The 26957-nt window shown below is 33.3% G+C and overlaps 3 protein-coding genes across 3 annotated transcripts; all 3 read left to right on the top strand.

The window, feature by feature from the left end:
- Positions 1–8909: 8909 nt before the first annotated feature.
- On the top strand, positions 8910–16601 carry LOC145329258 (uncharacterized). The gene is made up of 5 exons (XM_080173315.1): positions 8910–8994; positions 12824–12945; positions 13356–13414; positions 14715–14849; positions 16526–16601. The coding sequence occupies exons 1-5, from the start codon at positions 8979–8981 to the stop codon at positions 16584–16586; spliced, it is 393 nt and encodes a 130-aa protein (XP_080029441.1). The 5' UTR covers positions 8910–8978; the 3' UTR covers positions 16587–16601.
- A 189-nt stretch (positions 16602–16790) lies between these two features.
- On the top strand, positions 16791–19669 carry LOC145330404 (uncharacterized). The gene is made up of 4 exons (XM_080175042.1): positions 16791–16800; positions 17520–17677; positions 18488–18631; positions 19498–19669. Exons 1-4 carry the CDS (start codon positions 16791–16793, stop codon positions 19612–19614), a joined length of 429 nt encoding a protein of 142 aa, XP_080031168.1. The 3' UTR covers positions 19615–19669.
- A 2076-nt stretch (positions 19670–21745) lies between these two features.
- Positions 21746–26915, top strand: LOC145329257 (uncharacterized). Its single transcript, XM_080173313.1, has 9 exons — positions 21746–22045; positions 22810–22985; positions 23281–23341; positions 23940–24049; positions 24657–24751; positions 25081–25235; positions 25598–25680; positions 25878–26016; positions 26433–26915. The coding sequence occupies exons 1-9, from the start codon at positions 21926–21928 to the stop codon at positions 26904–26906; spliced, it is 1413 nt and encodes a 470-aa protein (XP_080029439.1). The 5' UTR covers positions 21746–21925; the 3' UTR covers positions 26907–26915.
- The last annotated feature ends 42 nt before the right edge of the window (positions 26916–26957 follow it).

The following is a 26957-nucleotide window of genomic DNA, read 5'->3' as shown; positions in this document are numbered from 1 at the left end:
TGAATTGTTATTTGATTATTTTAATAACAAATATGTGCTGACAAAGCTAGTAGGTAGAAAGTTGCCCTGCAATGAAAGGCTAAATCAGTTGATATTTGCGGGTGAATTGGTGAACAGTTATCAGCTAATAATGTCTGGTCATAATAATAAATTCAAATCAGGTAAATATTTTTTAATTTGGGGATTGTGTTTGTTACCCTGTGGTGCTGATGTGATACCTGTGCTAGTAAAGGAGTGTGTTGGCGACGGTCCTGAGTTGAGGGCTTCAGAATGTACAGTATTTGGTCAGCATGAGTTTAATGGAACAGTCAGCGGTCATCTGTTAAAAAAAGTTGGAGTGAGATTTTTGCCCGCGGTACAATGTCACGTCGACAGAACGGTTCACACCTGGTATTGCGGCAAATATAGCCATCTACATTTAGGGGCACCAGCTGTTGTTAGTAGTGATGAGTTAATTTCTAGTGAAGATTGTAAAAGGATGGAGGAACAGAGGGTGTTAGACATAGATGGACGACGGTTGCCTGTAGCGTTTTATGACCGGTCACTGACTTATTTCATAAATGGTACCATCCTGTATGATGATATGATGACGTATGGGATTGACCCTCAGTGCAGAGGAGATGGTATTTATTTAAATAATACCTTTGTGCCTAATACTTTTCAAGAAGTTCAGATTACAAGTTATTTGAAAAATATACAAATTTCAATGTTACCTGATAACAGTTGTTTTCTTGAGGACCAGTTCATTGGGGCACACTGTCTGGAGTCTGATCTGCGGCTTGGGCTTGATCGAGTGATAGTTCACAATAGATCACAGGAAGATAGACGTTATTTTAGTTATTTTCGGACTGTTGAAATTGTAAATTTAACTTTGTTTACATTTTCTAATATGGCGGATGATGCTAATAATCAGGGTGGCCAAAGTTGGTTGGCGATTTCTCCACAGTTTTCGTTGGGATTAAAACTGGGGAAAAAAGTGGAGTTTTCTGACTTTCTGACTGATTTGCATTATTTTCATACCAACGTTCCTGGTGTATTTTTGTGGATTACAACTGCTAAAAAGAATTTCTTTCCTTGGATGCGAAAAAAAAGAGGAGGATGGTGCTTTATTATTACAGTTAACTTCTTCCTATCATCAAGTGGAAAGGATTTTGCAGGCAGAACAGGGGTGTTGGGAGAATAATTTGTTTCATTCCAACATCAAGCAAGTCGGAAATTTGTTGGTACAACATCTGGGGGAGATGGAGCTTGTGTCTGTATGTAAAAAAAGATGGTTGAATGTGACTATAGGAGCAAATTTGCCGTGTTATCTTGGTCATTTTTCTCTGTTTATGGATGATAGAATTGTTGCTGTAGAACCATTCACAAGATTAGTTAAAAATGTTTCCTTGTTAATGGTTGTCGAGTGTAGGAAAAATCCAGTATTTGTGAGAGTTAAACCTGGATTATATCTAGGCAATAAGGGGGCAGGAATGCAGCTGGTTCAGACTAAACGGCTGGAGGATAGTTGGTTGAAGGTACCATTGAATTTTGAGCATCTGCTGGATAAGGGAGAGAAAGGACAGGTGTTGGAGTCTGTGGAAGAGGCTAAACTTTCGGAATTGGCTGCTAATTCAAATGCGTTTGTTGTAGAGGTGACAGAAGATTGGTTTGTACATTTGTATAATTCCTCAATTGATTGGTTGACTAATAGTTGGCAGCATTTTGTTATGGCTGTGATGGGTGCTGCTGGGGTGGTTATTGGATTGCTGTGTGTTGGTTGTCTAGGCAGACTGTGTAACTGCGTCAAATTTTCGCGTTATCGGGAAAACAGTAATTAAAATTTGGCATCCCTGATAAATATAATTTATGTAAAGTATTTCGTTTTGAATGTCGTCTTATATATGAAAAATGTTAAAATATTAAAATATTAAAATGTTAATATTTAATTATTGATTATTATCAGGAAATGGAGATGGAAACGAAAGGCGGTATCAGCGGCCGTCTGGTCGGCGGGAGGAGCGTGAACCGTCTGTTGAGATGTTGGAAGCTGGTAGATCTAATCGGCGGCATGTTGTGTATAGAAGAGATGACAGGAGGCAGTATGATGTAGAATCCCCCAGGTATGAGCCTGGATATGATGATGAGGACGATGTTGGCAACGTGAGTCTTGAAGTTGAGCTTGATTCCAGGGATCGTCTGCCCAGTGAACAGAGTGGTTCGGAGATAGACAGTTGGACTGAGCCTACTACGGACAAGCCTGAAAAGGTGGCAGATACTGGTTCTGGTGAGGGACGGCGCAGATTTGGTAAGTTTGTGCCAAATCAGGCTGCTGGGTCGGTCAGGTCTAAGGGAGCCAGCAAGGCTTATGATGATGCTGGGGAAGGTACTTCCAGAAGGGGAGCCAGCAATGCTTATAATGATGCTGGGGAAGGTACTTCCAGAAGGGGCGTGGTCAAGCGGCCTGCTGGGGCAGATTCTCTTGGGCCTAAACAAAAGAGGGAGTTACCAGATCTACGTGCTGAGGTTGAGAGAAATAAGGCTGAGCGCAAGAATGACAAACGTGGCTTGGCGCCGCTCAGTGATGAAGATATAGGTAAAATCAGTAATTCTGTTGCTGTGACTCTAAAGCCTATGATTGAGGAAAAAATTCGTGAAGCTGTAAGAGAATCAGTCAAAAGTTTGAACACTGCACAGAAACTTTGGCAGACGGACAGTCATAATCGGATTAAAGATATGTTGGCCTCGCATAAGAGGGATCTAATGGACTGTATAAGGAAGGTAGATACAGAGATGCAGCAAATGGTGGCTACTACTGCACAGCAAAAGACTTCTTATATGGTACAAAGTGTACAGACAGCAATGACTGATAATTGGGAAGGTAGTTCAGCCAAGTTGGGACAGCAGGTGAGCCAACAGGTGGAAAGTGTTTTGGCAGGACAGGGAACTAAGGTTCAAGAGGCTATTTCTGAGATGGCGAAAAAAGAGGCTGAAGTGCAAAGGCACCTCTCCAATATTTTTAGTGAGCTTAGCGAGATCCGGCGCAGAATAAACAATGACTTACCGGTGGCGTCATATTGGCAGTTGCAGCAGGCTGGAACCTCTGACGGTGCTGGGGCTAGCAACGGAGTGATGATGGTCTCGGGAGGTGTTCAGGTCACTGGTGGCGTTGAGATGGAGGTGGCAATGTCGGCAGATGGGCCAGCAGTTGCTGCAGAGGTGGCTGTTGCGAATGATACCGCCTCAGCGGTAAATGATGCTGTGATGGTGGCTGTAGGAGGGCCTGTAACTGCTGCAGCGAGTAATGCTGTCATAGCGGCAACAGTGGGCGTTTCGGCTGAGGTTGGTGGAGGGGCGCTGAACACTCCTCCTCCAGTGGGTGAAGGAGAGGAAGGACTGGAGGCCGGGGTTAATTTCGATGTAGGTTCACCCAGTGAAGACATTGATCCTAGTTTATTGGATCAACCTGATGGATGGTGAAACCATGCTTACCTGGATGGTTTCAGAAGGGGGTAAATGTCATATAGTTATGTTGTGATGTCATATATTTAAGCTTGCAGACCATATGTTAATTGTTACTCTTAATTGCTCTTTAATTGCTCTCAGAAAGAATAAAGAGAAAATATATTTAAGTCAGTTGATATTGAGAGTCCTAACACAGAACATTATCTGGTTTGGGTTCGAGTCTTTATTAAGACCAATACAGCTATTTACAGACATCCTACTACTTTAGATAGTTTGTATAGGCAGATATTCTACCCCTTCAAAGTGCATAGTTAATTAATACATTGTATTAATTAAACAGACAGTCATCCTGTTGTTTGGTGTCCTGATATACAGACAGACATCCTGCTACTTCAGAACTATCCAGCTTTGAATAATCAGTAGTTTTGACTTATTAACATATTTAATCATTTCTAAATATAGTATCAATATATAATCTTATTTATTCAAAAACTGCATTTAATCCAATATAATAAATACTTAAAAATCTGTTTGCATTTTGAATTGAACATTAAGTCTACTCTATCATTAACTTATGTAAGTCTGTCTATATCACAATATGTAGATTTAAACAAACCACTCAAAATTAGATAAAAGTACCCAAAGAGATAACGATATCATGGTTACTACATACTGTCCTATCGATTTCAAACTTTGCATGGTGATTTCTTTAGTAGTTAAGTACGATTTAGAAAGCGTAGCAACTCTATAAGCATTACAAGAATGTCCGTACTTCCATTTTAAACATGTTGATTTTTACTTTTTTAACAACAAATTTTTATGTGATTTTTGGTATGTTGGTTCCTGGGACAACAAAGTATAATGTTATAAATGAATCAACACTATAATCAAGTCCTAAAAATATAAGAATGTCCATAAACATTATCCTGTGTCAAGCAGGTTTTTAATAAATTTATTTACAATTTAGCTTCGACTTTTATACATTTATATTCTGATTATTCAGTTCTGACACTATATAAGTGTTAACGTCCGTTTGTCCTACCGTTTCAGTGCTTTGCTTTTATGGATGTTGTCATCCTTGTTGCATAGGCACTCGTATAGTACTATTAAACAAAGGGGGATGAAAATCTAGAAAAATCCCGACTGAACAAAGTGTCATTTAGATGCCTTGTTGTTGGTACGGTGGTCGTCAAGTTGAGACCAAACACGCATAGACCAACAATAAGCTGAGCCTTTTTCTATCCTAGTGCCTGGTCGAACACAGAACCCACCTCATTTTCAAATATCCTTATAATAAAGTAAAAGGATGTTTGTCTGTCTGTACCAAAGGATCTCGCTAACCGCTAAACCGATCGGGTTCTCCTTTACATAGGTCCCAAGAAGGTTAATAACTAGAAAAAATTAACAACCCCCCCCCCAAAAAAAAAAAAAAAATTTAAACTAAAATAAAAAATGAGGTCACGGGGGGGCGTAGCCGCTAGTATTTAAATATAGGAAATAATGCTTTTTTTAAAGGAAAAGCACTTTATTTTTAAAGTCGGTAGACGTAAAATGGGCTATTAACTTAAATGGACATTTGAAACGAAGAAAAAAAAACTCTAGAATCTGCTTATATATTTACATTCATATCATAAGTGTATGTTATATATACATAAATAAATTTACTTTTTTGAAGATTTTTACTGTTATACGTATTAGAGTTTTCGGATGAGTCTATAAACTTATTCTACTATCTCTCGTTTTGCCCACCAATAAAAAATACACAGAAGCAACTTTATACATTTCATTAGGTGTTCATATATTTCAACCAAAAATATTAATGTTTGCGTAAATGTTTGCGTAAATGCTTGCGTAAATTAGGATCTCTTAAATGGCTGAGGTCGGTCCAGATGTTTATGGAAGCTTTATATAGATCCAACTTAGAACCAGTGGCGTGCACAGCGATTCACCAAGGGTGAAAAAAGGGAAGATATTTGAATTGACAGAAAAAAAACTGACAGAAAAAATAGCATAATAATATCACATGACCTATGTGAAGCTTCCCTAGATTGAAAAAACTCTATCGGTTCAGTAGTTATATATATCTTAGGACAGACAAATTGTACTTTTTTATATAATAGATATATGCTCCATCATTGGGATGTTTTTCTATGGCATGAAACAAAAGTAATTTGATTACTATTAATTAACCATTTTTAACAGCTTTTTTTAATCTATAGAAGTCTACGGTAAGTAAATTTAATAAATTTATTTGCAACATACACCAAGAAAACTATAAGCTGAAAATTTATTAGTAATAGTTATTCATCATATCATATTTAGACAGCTTTCCGCGGATGTTAAAATGAAAAAAATATAAGATCAAAACCAGTTTTGTAAGCTCCGAGGGGACAACACGATGCTATACATGATTTTTCAGTATTGCTGAGAACCGGTTTTGAAGTTTTGAAGCCATGCTGTAAATAATATTTTATTTACCCAACCCTGTCCCCCTGACCATGACGCATAGACCATGACTCTTTTTGTTTACATATACCCTTCACATTAGAGGACCTTAGGATTGGGCCATGTTAAAGTACAGAAACCTGATCCTAAAAAAAACTTAAAAACGTCAATTTTCTTCATATTTGAAGCCTAAAAATTAAAATTAAGCCTCTCGAGAAGCACTTTTTTAAAAAAGAAACAAAACCTGCTTTGATTGAGGCTTAACATTTGAAGCACAGTCTAGATCAACACTTTACAATTTTTTTTAAATCATGGTCAGGTTTTGTACTTAACTATGACCAAATCTTGAGGTACTTTACTATACATACACTTTTCGACAACAAGTATAATATAGTCAGCACAAAGAGTTGGTAATATAAAACAGCTAAAATAGCCTAAAATTAGAAAGCTTATAGGACCCAGGTTCGTTTCTATCTCCTACCTTTAGAAGAGACTTAAAATAGTTCCTACTGCTGATTTTTCTAAAATGTACCTATAAGAGAAAGAATGAATGGGGAAATTATTGGCACATTAACAGGTGCAACTTATCAACATAAACAGTTAGGACTTTAAGACAAAGTTTTTGTGATTTGGCTGAAAAAGAGACACTACATTAGTTTTCCTTGGACCTCATATTTAAACAGGCCTCGCCCGAACGAGAAAAAAAGTCCTCAAATGTATATAAACTAAAACAGTTGAGAGTTGAGAAAAAAAACTGCTAATTTGAAAATATTCAACTGTAATGTAGAAACACTGACAAAAGGCTTTTTATTAAATTTCACTACAAAGAAATTACAACCATGAAAAAAATGGTTGTTTAACAATTTATTATCTATCTTTATATATACATTTATATGTTATATGTATGTATATTTTTATAAACCATTTCAATCTAAAAGTATGCAGCAATTTGAATTTAAAACAAGGATGACAACATCCGTCAAAGTAAATAGAAAAGAAAATTCATATTTATATTTATATTGTAGTAACAATTTTAAAGAAAAACTTTTAAAACTTTCATATATGTACTATTTTGTGTGCCTAATTTTTCTAGGAATTATAATTTTAAACATGGTATCATATTATTGTATGTCACAATTCGATTTTTTCTAAACTACATTATCAATCATCAACAAGTTTGAAATGGACGTACGGACATTTTAGTAATGAATTGATAAGAATTCTTGATATTATACCTTATCTCTACAGGTATCTTCAAAATATGTTTAAAATCGACAGAATGATTCTAAATTGAATAGGGGCTTTAAGGGACGTGCGGACGGACATACGTTAATTGTAGAAAAGCTTCGTTTCTTTTACAAAAAAAAACTTGAAAGAAAAAGTTGTAGATCAAGACGCTTATTCTTCCGCTATATTTATCAATATATGTATAATTTCATATAGGTTAAAATTGCGTATTAATACGCATTTATGAATGTATGATTCATTGGTTTTACGTTGCGTAAAAATGCACCTAATCTTTCGGACGCATTAGGATTTTGGAGTGGAAAAAGATGACAGGGTTGCCAATCAGAATTAATAGTTAACAGCATTTTTTCGTTATTTAATTTTTTTTATATTTTAGGATTTCCAGGCAACTCTTTAATTCACTTGTTTCTGGCTGTCTGATAGTCATTATGCACTCTTAGAATTTACACACTTGATAAATTTGCTTCTTTAAGTGGCGGGCACAGGGTTTAACTACTCTCAGTACCAAAATTGACCAAAATTAAAAAGGGGGGGGGGGGGGGGTTAATTTCGATATCCCCTTTGATATTTTATGATTGTGCTTCAGTGGTACACAAAGGTTTAACAAAACCATTGTAAACCGAAAATCGTCCAAAATATAAGAGGGATAGGGGGAGGGGGTGATTTTTTATTTTGACACCACCTTTGACTACTTTAGGGCGGTGCTTTAGGGGGGTTTAAAAGGGGAAACAGCTAGGGGGTTGAATAAACCTCCCTTCTTAGCGGCACTAGTCAAAATTGTTGAAACCTTCATTAAGGAAATTAACAAGAAATACACATTTATTATTCTTATTACCCTTTGTATTAGGCTTTGTTTATTTTTCTATCAAATAATATTAATTTAAATAAAAAAGAACATTCAAAAGATGGTACCGACAAACCCTTAATTGTGCACTAGTTGATTTTCACAAAATAGAATATTAAAATATAACTTGTCATCCATGTCACGACACTAAAACAGAGAACCGGGGGGTTGGAAACCAGAATAACATAGGCAAGTTAACTTACAATACACACAATAAATCATAATAGCAAATTATTTGTCCATAATTTTTTTATGTCTATAAATTGTGAACCCAATTCCTTTAATTACTTTATCATTTGTAGCTGGAGGTTCATTAAATTGTTTTCGTATTCTATAAAACATCCTATTTTTGGCTTATTTTGGTACATTCCCACCTTAGCATTAAGCCTTATCCCAGCGGGGCTCATCAAACCCTTACTAAACATAACTCAAAACAATTATCACAACAACGATCTAGCCTCAAAAGTTTGATTGTGGATCAGATGGAGTCTAAACTGCCATTTCTCGAGGTCGTACTCGGTCTTCGGCCAGTCAAAACTCTTGGCAATGGGGGTGGATACAACCTTCTAAGTTGCCACCCCCCTTCAAACCTCTTTACTCCGCTTCTACAACCCCTTAATATAGCCAAGGTGTCGAGGTAAAATAGTCACCTTAGATTTGAGGGGAGTGTAAAAAAAATTTGTGCGCTTCGCGCGTCAATGTGTCAATATCATGACGCTTGCTTGACTTTAAAGTGGATGTTTGAACACATATTGGGAGGTGTATTTATTTACCCCCCCCCCCCCCCCTGACACTAGAATTACAATCCCCTTGTTTTCTGCATTTAGTATTGGTTTAAGTGGTGTGTAAAATTTTCAGGCGCACCCCTGGCAAAATCTTCTGCACGTCAATAGTTATAGAATAATTTTTTTGGTTTTTTTTGTTTTGTAGGAACAATTAAAAAGGCTAACCTAGTCTTTTTAGCAATGGTACGAGTTTTAGTATTTACTAAACCATCATGCGAGCAATTTTAGGTGAAACTATTTTATTTTTACATTTTTACTAAGCTTAACATTATAAATAATATATTTTTCGACTTATTTTTCTTTAACAGATTTGTTGTAATAATTTAATTGTTGACTGAAAAATGCTGCTAAACATGGTATATTAACTAATCGAAATAAACGTTTTTGTGAATAAAAATAGAATTATTTTTAAAAAAGCCTTTCTATAAAGCATTTAAAATTTTGTGGGTATTTTTATTTTTTGTAATAATAATATGGAACTCTACAAATTTGTCATTTGAGAACAAATGAATTTTAAGTAACGAAGCTACTCTATAATTTACTTTTTCTGTCAGTAAGTCAGTCCTTAACGCTATGGGAGAAATATAATTTTCTAAGCTGCTATCATATGCGTATCTATTCTTTACATTGTTTTATTCGTCTGTCAACCAGTAATGCTTCTAAATAACTGATTTATAGTATAGATGTATATAAAGACAACTACCTCCCTTCCTTTTTCAAAGACCTCTTTCGTTTGCTTCTAAATTATTTTCTGCTACTTGGCTGTGTTAATATAAGCGACACCATTGGTTGATTTTCAATGACCCAATATAAAGGTTGCATAAGGTGGTTGCGATGGTTATTTAACCCTTTCTCCATCTAGTGTTTTACTCTAATTTCAAAATACATAAAACTTATCTTTAAAAAAAAAGATTTCGTTATTTTCTTTGAGTTTTGCATATCCTCTCTCTTTTCTTTTCTTTGTTATGACAACTAAACATCTTTTCTGTGACTCACTTTGTCTGTTTGTTCATTCCAAGATCTTTTGTGCTTTGTTATTAATGGATGTTGTCAATGTCATCCTTGTTTATATTGGCAGTGGGATATATCAGAAAATTGATATAGAAATAAAAAGCATTTATGATATTAATCCTAATGTCCAGAAAAATCATAATTGGTATGAACTTAGTTATTAAGATATATAAGTTGGAAAGAATCAGGGACAAGGGAATGCTATTCTGGCAAACAATGCTATAGAGCTGATTTCATAGACTTCCAGTTAAAACTAGATGATGAGATTAAGCAACTTTTGGCAGAATTTCATAAGTATTACTTTATCAGTTTTTGCTTACTTTACTAAGAGCCATGCAAAAATAATTGTCAGAGATTAGTTCCCTGTTCAATTTTGAATCAGACAGGCAGAAATAAAGATTTTACATCCCTTAAATATTTTATCTAGATCATAGACTGCTCGTAAATTATATGTTAAATAGTGAATAAAATTGATTGAAAATCCCAAAAGTGGATATCTGTAATACTTTGAAAAATATTTAAAATTGTTTGAATATTTATCTCATCCAAAAATTAAAAATAAAAAAAGTTTTTATGACATCTAACAATGAAATTCTGAACTACATAACTATGCTGTTCCAAATCATACATTTAATAATATTTGTTGTGGTTTAATTTGGTATTTCTTGACAACATCTTGCCTCTAATTGTGAAACAAGTTGGAGGGAAGTGTCGAAATAGGAAATGTAAATAAGGAGCTTCCCTGAAATCATTAAATGATTTATCATGTCCTGCAATACTTGAACATAAAAACAACTAATCTTCTCAAATATTAACAATTTACAAACTTATTACAGAATCTAAAAATGGGTAATTTTCCCCAAAGTGCCTTGTAGAGCACAGAATCCCCCTTTCCCCACCATTAACTTAAAACAAATTGTAAACAATCAAAAGGGCGGGGTCCTTTTGGTATAGCATTAAGGAAACCAGAAGATATAATCTTAATAAGGAGGGGGATCAGTGCTTAATAGGCAACTTTGTGGTAAGGCACCAATATATATATTTTTTATGCTTATTTGTTATTAAGGTGTTCGTCAAATAGAATTTAGTATTTTATGTTTATTTATTTTTTTAAAGCGAAGCTTTTCTATAATTATGGTCAGTCCGTAAGTCCGTACGTCTTTCCGTTACAGTTAGCTGTTTCCGTTAATTTAAAAAAGGTTAGAATTGTCCTATCAATTCAAACTTTACATGCTAATTCCTATAGCTGTTAGGTACCACTTAGAAAGCGCAGCAACTCTATAATCGTTACTAGAAAGTTCATTTGTTCATTTAAAACAGGCTTATTTTCTACTTTTTTTGCAACAAATTTTTGTATGTTAAAATTATCCTAGTCATCAGATTTTTTTAATACTGATTCCTATTACAACAAGGTAAAGTGTTATAAGCGAAGCATCTCTATAATAAAGTCCTAAAAACATCATTATGTCCTTAAACAGTAACATGTATTTAATCAGTTTTGCAACAAATTTACTCACAATTTTGTAGACATATGCATTAATATTCAGTTTATTCAGTTCTGACACTCTACTAGAGTTAATGTATGTTTGTCCTTCAATTTCAGCGCTTCGCTTATGAATGTTGTCATCCTTGTTTTGATAAGTAATGAACAATGAATTTTATTTTTGAGATTTAAAGTAAGATGTATTTTAATCATTGAATCAATATGAAACTTTTGTCTTAACTTGCTTTAAGGGGTTAATAAAAGTGTTTGAAAATGCATCAAAGTAAAAATTTATTAAAATATTTTGTTTTTTGTCTTTAATCAGTTACAAATATTATGGAAAAGAAAAAAAATTAAAGATTTAAATTTAGGAAATAATTAAAAATATTATATTTTTTTAATCTCCCTACTTTTGAATTGTTTAATAAGAATTCTTTTGTTTGTTTTGAAAAATGGTCTGCTAATTTCTTATTTAATATTGAGGTTTAGTGATGAGATTTAACGAATTTAAACCCTTATGTTCTTTACTATAAACCCTTTTTGATAATAGTTGAATCATCCATAACATTCAAAACTTTTAAAGGTTTCGTGATGAGATTGCATGATTTTAATAGAATTGTTGGTCAGAAAGACATTCCCTTGTCCCTGGAAAGAATTTAAATGTTAGAGGGAGATTTGAAATCTGCATCAAATTTTAAGGATTTTTTTTTATAAAATTCGTTTTTTTGTATAATTCTTTATCTAAAAGCGGAAATACAATTTAAGTTCATTAATTTTGACATTTGTGATTGGTGGATGGAAAATTATCTGTGCTCTGATTGGAGAAGCTTAAGTGCGCCGTACATTATTCAACCAATTAGAGCGCAGGTAGTTTCCAATCCCCCTATCCTATTGGTCAAAATTAATAAACCTAAAATGAATTTCCGCTTTTAGATAAAGAATCATACAAAAAAACTAATTTTATAAAAAAAAACTTAAAATTTGGTGCAGATTTCAAATCTCCCTCTAACATTAAAATTCCTTCCGACATATATATCCTATTAGTTATACAGAATATATAGTACTTTTACTTTTATATCAAATATATTCTAAAATTTTAGATAAAAGTTTAAGGAATTATATTTTTGTGAAATATGCTAAATTTCAAAGGAAGTAGTAGAATTAAATGAAGTAATTCGCTCTAAAACTAAATTCAGGTGTCATAGTATTTTTTCTTTTCGGCATACTAATGTAAATAAATATTTTAATAGATTCTTACCTCATATGTTTAAAGTTGATAATAAAATATATTTTTAGGGTTTCAGAGTTTTTTTGGGGATGGGGGGGGGGGGTAATGCCCAACCAAAAACATTAAAGAGTAATATTTTAAGGTAGGGAGGCAGGGGGTTATAAACTAATACATTTTAAAAACCCTTAGACCTCGTTAAAGTGAGGGGGTAAACAACATTTTGTCCCTCCTTTGACGCCTCTAAGGGAGGGGGGTAGGGGAGTTCAGTGCTTGATAAGGTAACTTTTGTTGAGCGCCAAATATCTTTTTATCTACATTCTACATATGTACTTTAGGTCTTGGATTATTATTGGCTGTGCAGTCCATAGCTGCCTTCCCACAGGCAGCTGTTATCATAGAGGCTGAGCTGCCGGACTTTGTAGCAGTCGAGGCGGCAGGACAAGATGAAGCAAGACAGGTAGGGAAATCAGGGATCTTAAGGGATAAGACAATGGATGATAAAATGATGTACATTGTACATCGCCAACAATTATAATTAAACATAATTACCCTTCTGTACATTAAAATCGTCGATTTAAAAGTACGAACTTTACTAGTTTGAATCCATTCAATAAAAGTACCCAAAGTATTTAATAAGGGTTTATAGTCATTTTCAGGGATATTAAGGGATAAGACAATAGAGTTGATGTACATCTGCAATAATCACAAACAAAATATATATTTTTGTAGATGAGTATATTACTCTAAAGTGTTGACACTGCTAGTTTAAACAAACCAATCACGAGTAAATAAAAGTTTTAATCCCAGTCATTTTTAATAACATGATTTTTGTTCTAATAATTTTATGAATTAAGTGATACTTTTTAGGGACGTCTCGTGTTCGAGTCCCCTGAAGATGATAGTGCTCCTGGTGTAGCTGGATTCAGGTAGGATAGATATTGTACACAAATAGTACATGTAGTACATATATAGTCTCGTGTTCGAGTCCCCTGAAGATGATAGTGCTCCTGGTGTAGCTGGATTCAGGTAGGATAGATATTGTACACAAATAGTACATGTAGTACATATATAGTCTCGTGTTCGAGTCCCCTAAAGATGATAGTGCTCCTGATGTAGCTGGATTCAGGTAGGATAGATATTGTACACAAATAGTACATGTAGTACATATATAGTCTCGTGTTCGAGTCCCCTGAAGATGATAGTGCTCCTGATGTAGCTGGATTCAGGTAGGATAGATATTGTACACAAATAGTACATGTAGTACATATATAGTCTCGTGTTCGAGTCCCCTAAAGATGATAGTGCTCCTGGTTTAGCTGGATTCAGGTAGGATAGATATTGTACACAAATAGTACATGTAGTACATATATAGTCTCGTGTTCGAGTCCCCTAAAGATGATAGTGCTCCTGATGTAGCTGGATTCAGGTAGGATAGATATTGTACACAAATAGTACATGTAGTACATATATAGTCTCGTATTCGAGTCCCCTGAAGATGATAGTGCTCCTGGTGTAGCTGGATTCAGGTAGGACAGATATTGTACACAAATAGTACATGTAGTACATATATAGTCTCGTGTTCGAGTCCCCTGAAGATGATAGTGCTCCTGGTGTAGCTGGATTCAGGTAGGAGAGATATTGTACACAAATAGTATATATAAAGTACATGTAGTACAGATATAGTACCTGAAGTACATATATAGTACATGTAGTACATATATAGTACATGTAGTACATATATAGTACATGTAGTACATATATAGTACATGTAGTACATATATAGTACATTTAGTACATATATAGTACATGTAGTACATTTATAGTACATGTAGGACAGATATAGTACATGTAGTACTTATATTGTACACGTAGTACATATATAGTACATGTAGTACATATATAGTACATTTAGTACATATATAATACATGTAGTACATATATAGTACATGTAGTACAGATACACAAAGTGACAAAAGGTAGTACGGACAGTACGTCACAGACAGTTTAATTATGTAATAAAAAGGACTTTCCGAAGTAATAATTATGAAAAAATCATCTATCCTTAAACATGTAGTTAGGCATTGAGACAAGCGGTGAGAAAATTAAGTTTAAAAAGCATAGCCCAACTTAAATTTTTGAGCTATGAGTCTTGTTTCTTTAAAGATCTAAAGCACCAGACCAACAATTAGATTAAATACAATCTAAGTAATAGAATTAATAATTTAGACTGCCCAGGCCCCAGGGGAGAACAGACGAGGACCTAGAGGCTGTCATCGTTGAGGTCGGAGATTTTGATGAATCTAAACCTGGATTCCAGGATATTCCCAGGGACAGATCTGGCAGCAATGAGGCTGGATTCAGGTACACGCAGATAGATAGATAGATATATACTTTCCAATCCATTTCAGAAAAATTTATCTGTTTCTCCACCACAACTGTAAGTCTGTCTGAATAAATCACTATATGGAAGTTTATAATTGATGTTCGGAGTGTTTTTTTGTGTTTATTCCACAAACCAAATGATATACTTTTCAGAAATTCAATTCAAAACACCATAAGCTATCTCTTGTTGGCTAATACACCCCACTAAAGCTCACCCCCCCCCCCCCCCCCTCCCTACCTGCCATACAACCTCCTCGATTTTGGTTTAAGAGGAGTGTCAAATTTTTCTGATGCGCTTCGCTCATCCTCCTGTCACACCTTTCTGGACGCCACTGCTTACAAGATAGATGATTTTTTTGTTTGTCCGCTAAGATCTCGCTAACCACTAAACCACATGAGTTTGTACTTTTAGGAAAGCTCCATATAGATCCTATGATGGTTCATGGTTTATAATTTTTAAGTCTTGTGATTGCTTTGGTCTAAATTTCTGCTTATTGTCTCCCTACTCTAGCCCAGAGCCCCTAGATACTAGGGGCGAATCAACTAGCATGTAGATGAATAGATAGATAGATAATATCCTTAATTATACTTATTACCAAAGTAAATAATAATGATTGTTATTGACACCTAATTATTACATTCATAATTAAGCTCTAGACCTTATTATCAAAAATATGTTTACATAAAATAATTCCTAATGACATGATATTTTCAATTAACTCAAGTATACACATATATTAATTATTATTAATTTAGATTATACAAAAAAGCTTTCGGCTATAGTCCCTTTCGTGGCAACGACAGTTAAGGGGCAATTCGTCGTATATTTAAAATGCCTTTTGATAGGTTATTTTTAGGTTATATTGGGTTAGGTTATTGTCCTGCAGGGTTAGGCAATTGGCCCCGCAGGGTTAGAACCCCCCCACAGGGGCTAGCAATAGGAGAAAGGCTACTGTGAAAATACGAAGAAACGCCCCTTAAGGGGCGTTGCCACTAAAGGGACTATACCCAAGCTTTCTTATGGCATATAAAGATTGAAAACATTCATCGATTATCAAAAATAAACAGTGGAAATTAGCTAAATACATTTTTCAATCCTCCTCCTCCTATTATATAAAGTAGTAAGCTTTTTTTTGTCTGTAGCGAAGGATCTTGCAAACCGCTGAACCGATCGGGTTCTCCTTTACAGGGTAGCTTCTCATCGGTCCCGGGAAGGTTTATAACTATTTTAAGGGAGGGTACCACAGCCCTACGAAGAGAAATCAACCCTAGAAAAAAAATTACCCCCCCCCCCCCGAATTTTTTTTTACTTTTAACATAAGTCTAAAAAATAAGTCTAGGGATTTAACCCTCCTCAAGTGCCCCTAGAGGCCTCTAGGGGGTGAAGCCGCTAGTTTTTAATACTACTGTTTTGTAGCATGTCTTACAGACCGACGGACACAGTTAATCAAATGCTGGATGCTCATTGGTATAAGAAATCTTCAAACAAAATTTCATCGATTTTCTTCACTTAATATAACATTTTCCCATATCGTTACGGACTGACGGAAAGACGTACAGACAAAGTAAATTATATAGTAGTATTGCTACTAAAAATAACGCTGTTGTTATCTGTGAAAGTTAAAAAAATTTCATAATTGTAATTTTCTTTTCAGACTGCCCCTCCCCGAACAAGAAACAACAGGTATAAAGGTTTCTGGTTTCATTCTTATATAAAACTAACAGGATGTTTTATGGTCTATTTGTCTGTGTGTTTGTGTCTGTGAGAAGCTCAAGATCTCGCTTACCGCTTGACCACCATGGTTCTTCTACAAAGTGAAGCTTCTTATAGGTTTAGAGGTGTTTAAACTATTTAGAGGGGGAGAAAACCATCGTAAAAATCATCTTATCTTATATAAATATTTATATAAAAATAACAGAATGTCCGACTGTGCGTATGTGTAGCTATGGATCTCTATCTATTTATTTTGCTACAATGTTAATCTGTCTATCTAGACCCTAACGATGAATTATAATAACCAATAAAAAACGACTCTTTAGACCTCCAGGAGCGTAGCTGCTATTATTTAAAAAAAGGACAATCTATTATCCATCTATCTATCTATATATCCATCTATCTGTCTATCTAGACCCTAACGAAGAATTGTCTCCTGTATTGAAAGCTGGCTTCACAAAGGATATTATAATCAACCTATACAAAAACGACTCTTTAGACCTCTAGGAGCGCAGCTGCTAATATTTATAAAAAAAAGTAATTCTTTATTCAGAAATACACTCTCTTATCCATCTATCTATCTATATATCCATCTATCTGTCTATCTAGATCCTAACGAGGAATTGTCTCCTGTATTGAAAGCTGGCTTCACAAAGGATATTATAATCAACCTATACAAAAACGACTTTTTAGACCTCTAGGAGCGTAGCTGCTAATGTTAATAAAAAGTAATCCTTTATTCAGATAGGCACTTTATTATCCATCTTTCTATCTATATATCCATCTATCTGTCTATCTAGACCCTACCGAGGAATTGTCTCCTGTATTGACAGCTGGCTTCACACAAGATATTATAATCAACCTATAAAACAATGACTCTTTAGACCTCTAGGGGCGTAGATGCAATTGTTTATAAAAAGTAGTCCTTTATTCAGATAGGGACTCTATAATTCATTTATCTATTTATATATCCATCTATCTAGACCCTACCGAGGAATTGTCTCCTGTATTGAAAGCTGGATTCACAAAGGATATAAGAATCTCAAGTGTTGATGGAGAGAGAGATTTTGTTGTTGTTGAAGCAGCTTCAGAGGTAATAATGGATAATATTGATGCACTGAAGATAGATAGATAGAGAGATATGTGGATAGAAATTTGTATAGTAAAATAGATAGATAACTAACAGCTTAAATAACAGATCTATAATATAGGTATATATACAGATAAATATCTTCCTCCTTTTTCAATGACCTTTTTCGTCTGCTAGCAAATTGTTTTCTGCTACTTGGCTGTGTTAATATTCCCGTTACAATTGGTTGATTTCCAAGACGCAATTGAGAGTCGACACAAGGTCATTGATGTAGAGAAACACAGTTATTTAACCCTTAATATATTATAGTACTATAATGCTTAAATAATATTATAGTACTTTAATGCTTAATATAAGGAGAGATGATTTTTTTATTTTTGTTAAAACAGCACATGTTGTAGCAATAGATAGATAAATAGACCGACAAACAGACATACATATACATACTGACAGAAAATCGATATAAAGATAGATAGATATATACTAGAAATACTAATTGATATAGATTTTGTTGTTAGTTAGGTTGTATAGATAGATATACATAAAGAAGAAAAATAAGTAAAGATATTGATTTTGTTATTAATTTCGTTCGATAGATATATAAGTGATAAATAGATAGAAAGATACAAAGATATACAGACAGTCAGTAAGACATACAGACAGAAAGACATATAGATAGTGTTTATGGCAACTTTGGTAAATAAATCAATACAGGCAGACATAGAGACAGATAGATAGATTTTCAGAAAACTTTGTATATGTAAATCAATATCTATCTACAAATTTGCCCATTTGATTTTTCTACCCATCTAGGAGGACCTTAAAGGAAGAATTGGCATTCAGTCAGACATTCCCCGAGATGGTAGTGGACTAAAGAAGGCAGGATTCCGTCTTCCTCTCCCTGATGACCAAGTTGATGACTATGATGGAGCTGTTATTGTTGAGGCTGGTGATGAGGTCAGTAACCCGATATCTCATTTTAAGTAGCGAAGCTACTATATAATTCCAGGGATAAGACAAAGGAAGATAAATTGATGTACATCAAGAATGATGATAAATAAAATTGCCCCTTTTGAAGATTATTATTAGTGGTTGAAACATTTGGACACTCAACTTAACAAACCAAACAATTAAAAGTCCCAAAAGTTGTTAAGGCAACGAATAAAAAAACATTATCATAAAACTTTGGGGACTAGTATAATAAACAGCCCATTGTCCCCTCTCTCTGATATGATTTACTTTGTCTGTCTCTCCTTCTGTTAGTCTTTAACGTTGTGGGGTAAATATGATTTTCTTGGATGTTATTCAAAATGAGAAGGCTGAAATGCTTTTGTGTGAAGATTCATTTAGGTTTCGTGATTTTCTTTGAGTTTAAGTATAATCTCTCTACTTTTTATTCTTTGTTATGAAAACAGAACATCAGCTCTATAACTTACTTTGTCCGTTTGCCATTTCCATTATTTTATTATGCTACTTATGGATGATTTCACCCGTGTTTCTTTTCTTTCCTATGATACTTTATATTATTACTAGCGGCTACGCCTTTTAGAAGTCTCTATGGGCACTTGAGGAGGGGGGAGTTGAATTTGATAACCCACTTATTTTTAAATAGGGGGGGGGAATACATTTTTTAGGGTTGATTTCCCTTGGGTGGTACCCTCCCCCAAAATAGTTATAAACCTTTAAGGGACCTATGAGAAGCTACCCTGCAAAGGAGAACCAGATCAGTTTAGCAGTTACTGAGATCTGTCGGTACAAACACACAGACAGACATCCTGTTACTTTATTATAAGGATTTTAACATTAATCTATCTATATTCAAGGTTGACCCAAGGGGTAGAATTGGCCTTGAATCTGGAATTCCCAGAGATCTTAGTGGACTAAAGAAGGCCGGCTTCCGTCTCCCCCTTCCAGATGACCAAGTCAATTATGATTATTAACTTAAAATTTTATTTATTTATGTATTTTATTTAAATAATAAATGGTTCAAATAGATGTTTTGTTTATATATACATTTGTATTATTTTACTCATTTAACAAGTATTTTATTATAAACTAGAAACGATGCCCCCAGAGGCTACTCACAGTGGGATCTTTTGCCAAAAAACGGGACATTAAGGGTGGACAAAAGTAAACATCAATGAAAAAGCTTGTATTTGACGAAATGATGTAATTTCTTTTGCTTTAACTCAAAAATAACATAAATTTTGCTCCTGTTAACTTCTAATGTGCATTTGGTATGTACGTCTTGCTGTTTTGGAGGAGCGAAGCTACCCTATATTTAAAAAATCTATAAAACTTCATAACTTTAGTTAAGATAGGAATATTTTAACAAAATCAACGTCTATGTAAATATTTCTTCAATGCAAACAATGTTTGTGAACATGAATATAGCGTCAGGTGCACCCAGTTCGAGTCCCGGCATTTTTAGGTAGGTCCAGTATAAGTAAAATAGGACACTTATAAGGCATGTTTTCTAATGTTTTTTTTTACAGATATAAACAACAATAACATAATTTTCAAAACACTTTTGATTTTGTGTTAATACCTTTATTCTAAGTCTAGCTATCTTCATTTAAAGTTTGTATAAGAATATAAACATACTTACTAATATTATATTCTCTCTCAAACGTATATTTCTCTCTCTCTCTCTGATGCGTATATAATGTTTTTGCAATATTATAATTAATTCGCACATTTGAATTTCTGCTGGACCAAAACCAGTTAGAAATACAAATTTTTTTAGAACATATGAAATTTAGCAAATTTAATTGCTAAAATGAAAGTATTTATAAGTCATTTTTATTTAACGACTCCTTTAACCCTTAAATGTCCATTAAAACCGCGAGAACGGCAAAAATCGTTAAAAATCTCGCCAACGGCGGCAAATAACGGGGTAACGGTTGGCCGGAGGCAAATAATGCAGAAGTAAAGAAAGTTCCGCCTCTAAAAGTTAGAAAACATTGCAGAGATGACTTTGGGCTCTAAAATGACTCCTTGAATATTTGAAATTAACAAGAACAAAATTGTTCAAACCATGCAATGTAAAATGCTCAATTACTCAAAAACGGACAAGAGGCCCCAGGTTGTGAAAACTGTTTAATACACAATACATGTTGTATATTGATATTATTATTGCAAAACCCGGGGCCTCCTGTCCGTTTTTGTGTAAAATGGAGAAAACTGATTTTTTGGGGTTAAAAATCTTAATATTTTTGGTGAAATTTTCTCACAAAATGTCAATTTACACCACCAAAAAAATATTTTTTAAAGATTTTTCTTTAATTAGACATTGGTACAGGTATCTGAAAAGTACCTCAATCAAAAATTATTTTCATAAGATGAACATAAATGAAAAAATTGTGTAAAAAAATCTGAAAAATCATCAAAACTGAAAAGAAATTTTTCACTACCTTTTTTAAAAATGGCATAAATCCGCCAAAAATGAATATTTTTAAAAATTTCTTTTCTAGCTGTCTACTTACAGCCATTATTAATTCCTAGGATAGATAAAAGTCAATTTTAAATTTTTTGGATGTCCCGATTTTTTTCAAAAGATCACACTGTTTACTGTTGGGCTTTTAGGGACGGGGTAGGGGGAGAATAAGTCGACCAGCTCTTTTCACTTTAAGTTTTGAAATAAGATAGAAAATTATCACAAAATCGACGAAGGGGTAAAATAGTATATAGCTCAAATTAAAGTTAAATAATAAATTGATATAAATCAACTTAATTTAATTTTTGTAGAGTTTGTTAAAGTAATTGTGGCAAAGAAATTGCCAAAAACCATCCCAAGACTTAAATTTGAAAATGGTACCAATTTGAGAACTCGATCGGTTCAGGTTTAGAGTTAGTGGGTTTTACTTTAAACAGACAGACATCCTGTTACTTTTATATAAAGATTATTTCTTTGTGTGATTTGTAAATTATGAAATTATGAAACAATAACGTTGTTTAGTGGCTTTGTTTCGAGCCTTTAAAAATCAAGGTCAATAATACTTATTCTAAAGACGACGACATTTGTGCCGCGCAATAGCCGCGTTTAATTTTCTGTTTGTTAAAAAACAATTCAGTTGATGAAATTTGACCAACTGAAATTTTGTAATTTAAAATGAATTTTATAATATTACTACGTAAATTTCAAAAATTTAATTACCCTTTTAATTTAAAATTGAAGCTTAATTAAGCGAATCTATTGATTATATGTAATTTTATATATTTTTAATTAGATAATGAAAATATAACTTTAAAATGTCTAAATTGTCGAGGAAACGTAGAAAACAGATATTACAAGATAGCGGGGATGATTTTAAAGAAGAAAATACAGAGTCGACATCAAGTCTGGATAAATATACCACCAAATCTTTAGAGGTAAATTTTAGTTTGATTTGTGAAAATTATAACTATTTATATTATTGTAAATATACCACTATTAGAATTAATAAAGTTATTTTGTAAATGATATGACATGTTCAATCGTTTTAAGTATTATAATCAATGATTTTAGTTGATCTAGCTAAACACTATTTTTTAAAAGCGAAGCTTTTATATAATTAGGGTCGGTCCGTACGTCCGTCCGTAACGGATATATAGCTTTTTGTTGATTTTTTTCCTTTTTTAACAACAAATTTATATGTGATCTAATCATCCGATTGATCTGATTTTTGGTATATTGAATCCTGGGACAACAAAGTATAAAGTTAAAAGCGAAGCGACTCTATAATCAAATCCTAAATATGTAAATATGTCCATAAACATTATCCTGTATAAAGCAGTTTTTGAACAAATTTACTTACAATTTTGCTTCAACTCTGATACATTTATATTCTGATTATATATTCAGTTCTGACACTATATAAGTGTTCATATCCGTTTGTCTTACCGTTTCAGGGTTTCGCTTTGATGGATGTTGTCATCCTTGTTTTTACTATAATAAGGTAAGGCGGAGTTTTAGTGCTTACAAAAAAAAACTGATTTTAAGAGGGAAAATCGATCAGTGTTAAAAGAGACAATTAATTTCCATTCATAAAAATAATATAAGACCTACTCGGTAATGTTGATGTAGTTCTCGAGTACTCTATAGTTTTACTTTGGTATATGAAGGAGCTTTTACAACTTTATAATTTTCTTTTTAGGCCACTGAAAATGAGGAATGCCCCTCGAGCCTTTCCTCAAACTCTGTAAGCAATATTACTCTGGAATCTCAACAAATCGGATCACTGTCATCATGCGACCCCAATGAAAAACGGCAAAATCTGCCAAATTGTCCATTTTGCAGCAAGGACTTTAAAAATAGCCAAGTCAGCCAAAGGCAACGGATAATTCAAAGGCTTTTTAATTTGAATCCTATAATTTATTTCAATTCCTTTGTATATTTGACAACCTATACCTACCTAATCCTCTGCAATTTATTTTCCCTGTTTTTTTTCTCAGAGTTTTATCTTTACATCTTGTAATTTAGTTTGACGGTTTAGGGGAGTATCTTTTCATTATAAAAGAAAATATTTTTCATTTTTAAATTAATAATTGACTTCTAATAACTATTTGCGTATTTAATTATCTAAAAATTTGAATTATCCAAAAATTTGAATTATCCTGGATAATAGGACAAGTCATATGAAATCCTGTGCCAAACAGATGGGGATCAGCACAACTAAATTACTCGAGGTAGGTTTATCTAATGATTTATAATACTTCACAGGTAAACAAGCGATAATCTAGATCATGTTTAACTCTTAAAATCTCAAAAAGTAATCTAAAGTCTTTTTGTTGGAATTTTACGTTTGCTACTTTTCAGGGATACACTGCCAAAACCATGTTTTACAAAATACATTAAGTACCTTTCTAGAATAGATAGGCATTAATACTTGTGTGGGAAAGGTTTTAATTAACTATTGAATAGGCGCTTTTTATTATTAGACAAAGCAATAGTTTTTTATTATATATTTTGGGTCTAGTCAATTTCGTGGCAACGCCTCCAAAGGGCCGTTTCGTCGTATTTTTACAGTAGCTTTTTATAGGTTATTTTTAGGTTTAGGTGATTGCCCAGCAGGGTTAGGCAATTGGCCCCGCAGGGACTAGAAATAAGGGAAAAGCTGCTGTGAAAATACGACGAAATGCCCCTTAATATGCGTTGGTTCGGAAAGGACTATACTCTAAGTTTTAATTCTATTTTATAAAAGAAATACATAGAATTTTTTTTGAATTCTCATTCATTCATGAGTCGCAAAGCAAGCTTAAATAATAAATATTAATTTTATTTGAGGTTATGAAATTAGAAAGAAAACAGGCAGACGAGAGAAAAGCTCTGGGGTTGAAAACTCCACCTCCCGTACAACCCAAACCAAGAAAGAAACCATCAGAATCAACGGTAAGGTTAGTAATGTTTTTTTTTTTTTATAACATACCTGCCTTCGTTAACTTATTATTTACCTATCCTATCTTTATTTTACAATTGTAAGCATATTCTACAGTTTATTATTTTTAGTGGCAAATTCTATTCTTTTTTATACCTATAAGCAGTTTGGTGGAGCCGGAGCCGTAATTTTCGTTAAAAACGGCTCCGGCTCCGGATTAGCTTAAAATGATTTTTTAACTGTCTATTTCTATTTAATAAATTGAAAAACTATTGTTACTTAACAAATAGACACACAGCCTTCTACTTTTATATAGCTTTAATCAAATCAAAGCAAAATATTTCATATTATTTATTTTATTTTCTCAATTCAATAATGAACAAAAATTGATATATTAATTTATGTAGGAGCCGGAGCCGCATCAAAATTAAACGTCTCCGCAACGCTGCCTATAAGTTATACTTGTAGTACAAAATACTGGATATATACAATATCTTTATTTACACCTAAAACAATGGTTACTTAAAATTATATGTTACTATAGGTCCTTGGTTTTATAGATACTTTGTTATTCTGCGCAACTTAAGAAATTTTTTTTTCATCAAATAATTGAATATTTGTTACAGGCGGAGAGAAACTTGCAACGAGGATGACTGTGGTGCTGATCCTGATCTTGCGCTTGCTTTGGCTCTCTCCATTTCAGCAGCTGCTGCCACTTCAGGTCAGTTTTATTAATCGTTTAGTTACCCGGTAAAAACTCTAATTATTATTATCAGTTGGTTATTATAATTTGTCAATTAGGAGCCTTAAAACGGCTGCACCAGATAGATTCCAATGCATTTCTTTATTTTTTTTACTAAAGTCATGGATCTAGTTAATTCATGTTAAAGTCAAGAGTGGACCCCCCCCCCTCACACCCCTGCAATTCTTTAAGTGCATCTAGACTTAGGGGCCTTTAGGGTGAATTTGTTAGTTAATTTAAGCATAAATATAACGTAAAAGTATTTGGCTTCGTTACTGGTACTGATAATGCTTTTATTCTTGGTTTAGATTCTAATTCTCATGAAAACATATCATCACCTGTGATACCAACAACAACAGAATCTACATCTACATGTGATCCAAGTAGTTCAAAACAAATGCCTGCTGCTGCGTCAGATAATAATGAGAAGTCGACCACTGCAAACAAAATGTGGTTGCCTCAGGTGTTTAAACAATACTTGAAAATTACGTGGCTGTTCATCAATGTACATAATCATTTAAAATCTTGATTTTGAAAAACTATTTTTTGTATGATTTAAGTTTAATAAGGTCATTATAAGTATATTCATCTGATCTATGATATTCTAGGGCGATAAGGCAAGGCAATATGTAATACTTTAAAGTTATGTAGTTAAAATGAAGGTTTTACTGGCTGTTTTATTCAAGTAATTTTTGTAAAGATTAACATTGACTTTTTGTTTAGATTTATTTCTCGTGTGTCTGTTATTCATTGAGTTTCGAATTTATGGATGTTTTTGTTTTTGTTTGTGTAAAAAATTGTATTGTTTACCTAAATCTTTTCAAGGCTGATTCACAAACAGGACCAAAAAAGCGAGGCAGAAAAAATGCACGAAATCTTGCACCGACCATTCTTGAAACCAGATCTAGGTAAGTTTTACAGTATTTAGAGGTTAGGGGCGCAGCGTATTTGAAAATTGCAATTCAATACAAGCCTTATCCTTCTTTCTTTTCCTTTTTGTATTGTTTTAAGATAAAAGTCATTAAAAAGTAATATAGGTAGGTACTTAATATTACGGATTAAGAATGCAGATTTCACTTTTAATATCTAGTTAAATTTCTTTTAGGATAGACAGAGACCGTATTATAGCAGAGCGTATGGGAACTATTTTGTGTCCGGAGGTAGAATCATGCCCTGCAGTTCTAATAGAACAACTTCATTGGGAAGGATCCAGGCTTTGTTCAACTGACTTACTTGAAATTCAGGTATTTTAATTTGTTTTGTTACACTTTAGTATGTGTTTATGCTTTAATTTCAAGAACGGCTTCTTGTCAGATAATTTTTTTTGCACGAATTGAGGAATATTAATCATTATTTTATACCTATGGTGAATTTTATTATTTATGGAATTGACAAATCGTTTCTATTACCCAATAGATTTATTATTACAAGGATTTTAACCAGATTATCATGTACTCTAATAAAGTGAAACTTATAGCATGCTAAAATAACGATCCCCCGTCATATCCTCTCTGCCTACTGGATGAACGAACTGACCTATCAGTATTGTCCATGTTAGTAAACTGAATTGACGACATTGTATTCCCTGTCATAATATCCACGTATATTCTATGTCCATTTTTCATTTTTTTTATTTTCTAATAGTTACCTCTATGTTTAGGACAAAGACTGCAAAATTTGGAGGAAGGCAAACATTGCAAACCAATTAACGCCAAGAAAACTAATGGCTGAAGAACTTTCTTATTATCTAACTAAAGAAGAATTAAAAAATAGTAATATGAAATCTGTTCCAAACGAAAATTTGCAAAATACACAAAATAACAAAGATTCAACAAGCAATAAAATAAATTTTAAAGGTCCAATTGTTGAAAGTTTTGATTCAAATATATCACAAGAAAAAGGCATTAAAAGTTTATGTAAACTAAGCAATGATATGCTTACTTTACTTAAATCTGCACAAAAATTGAAGAAGAAAGAAGCGCCTGGGATTGTCAGAATTATAAGCAAAGGAGAAAAGTCTTTCTTTTGTCATGAAATTATTCTGAAAAGCAGATGCCCTGTTTTGTTACAGGAAAGTGTGTATTTTAATCTTGATTCTACATTGAATGTATTTTTTTACATTTTAACAATTTAACAGTTTTAAAAATTTAAATACCTAAATTAAAATTTACACTTAATTTACTTT

The sequence above is a fragment of the Acartia tonsa genome, chromosome 10 (genome assembly GCF_053477335.1).
Source record: "Acartia tonsa isolate MP-2025a chromosome 10, ASM5347733v1, whole genome shotgun sequence".
Taxonomy (NCBI): Eukaryota; Metazoa; Arthropoda; class Copepoda; order Calanoida; family Acartiidae; genus Acartia; species Acartia tonsa.
The sequence above is the reverse complement of the archived record's forward strand: the minus strand, read 5'-3'. Positions and strand labels throughout refer to the sequence as shown.

Coding starts and splice junctions, on each gene's coding strand:
- LOC145329258 (XM_080173315.1), top strand. Junction 12,946..13,355: donor GACAAGATGAAGCAAGACAG/GTAGGGAAATCA, acceptor GATACTTTTTAG/GGACGTCTCGTGTTCGAGTC. Junction 13,415..14,714: donor CCTGGTGTAGCTGGATTCAG/GTAGGATAGATA, acceptor TTAATAATTTAG/ACTGCCCAGGCCCCAGGGGA.
- LOC145330404 (XM_080175042.1), top strand. Junction 17,678..18,487: donor TTGTTGAAGCAGCTTCAGAG/GTAATAATGGAT, acceptor CTACCCATCTAG/GAGGACCTTAAAGGAAGAAT. Junction 18,632..19,497: donor TTGTTGAGGCTGGTGATGAG/GTCAGTAACCCG, acceptor TCTATATTCAAG/GTTGACCCAAGGGGTAGAAT.
- LOC145329257 (XM_080173313.1), top strand. CDS start 21,926: ATGTCTAAATTGTCGAGGAAACGTAGAAAACAGATATTACAAGATAGC. Junction 24,050..24,656: donor CCATCAGAATCAACGGTAAG/GTTAGTAATGTT, acceptor TATTTGTTACAG/GCGGAGAGAAACTTGCAACG. Junction 24,752..25,080: donor AGCAGCTGCTGCCACTTCAG/GTCAGTTTTATT, acceptor TTCTTGGTTTAG/ATTCTAATTCTCATGAAAAC.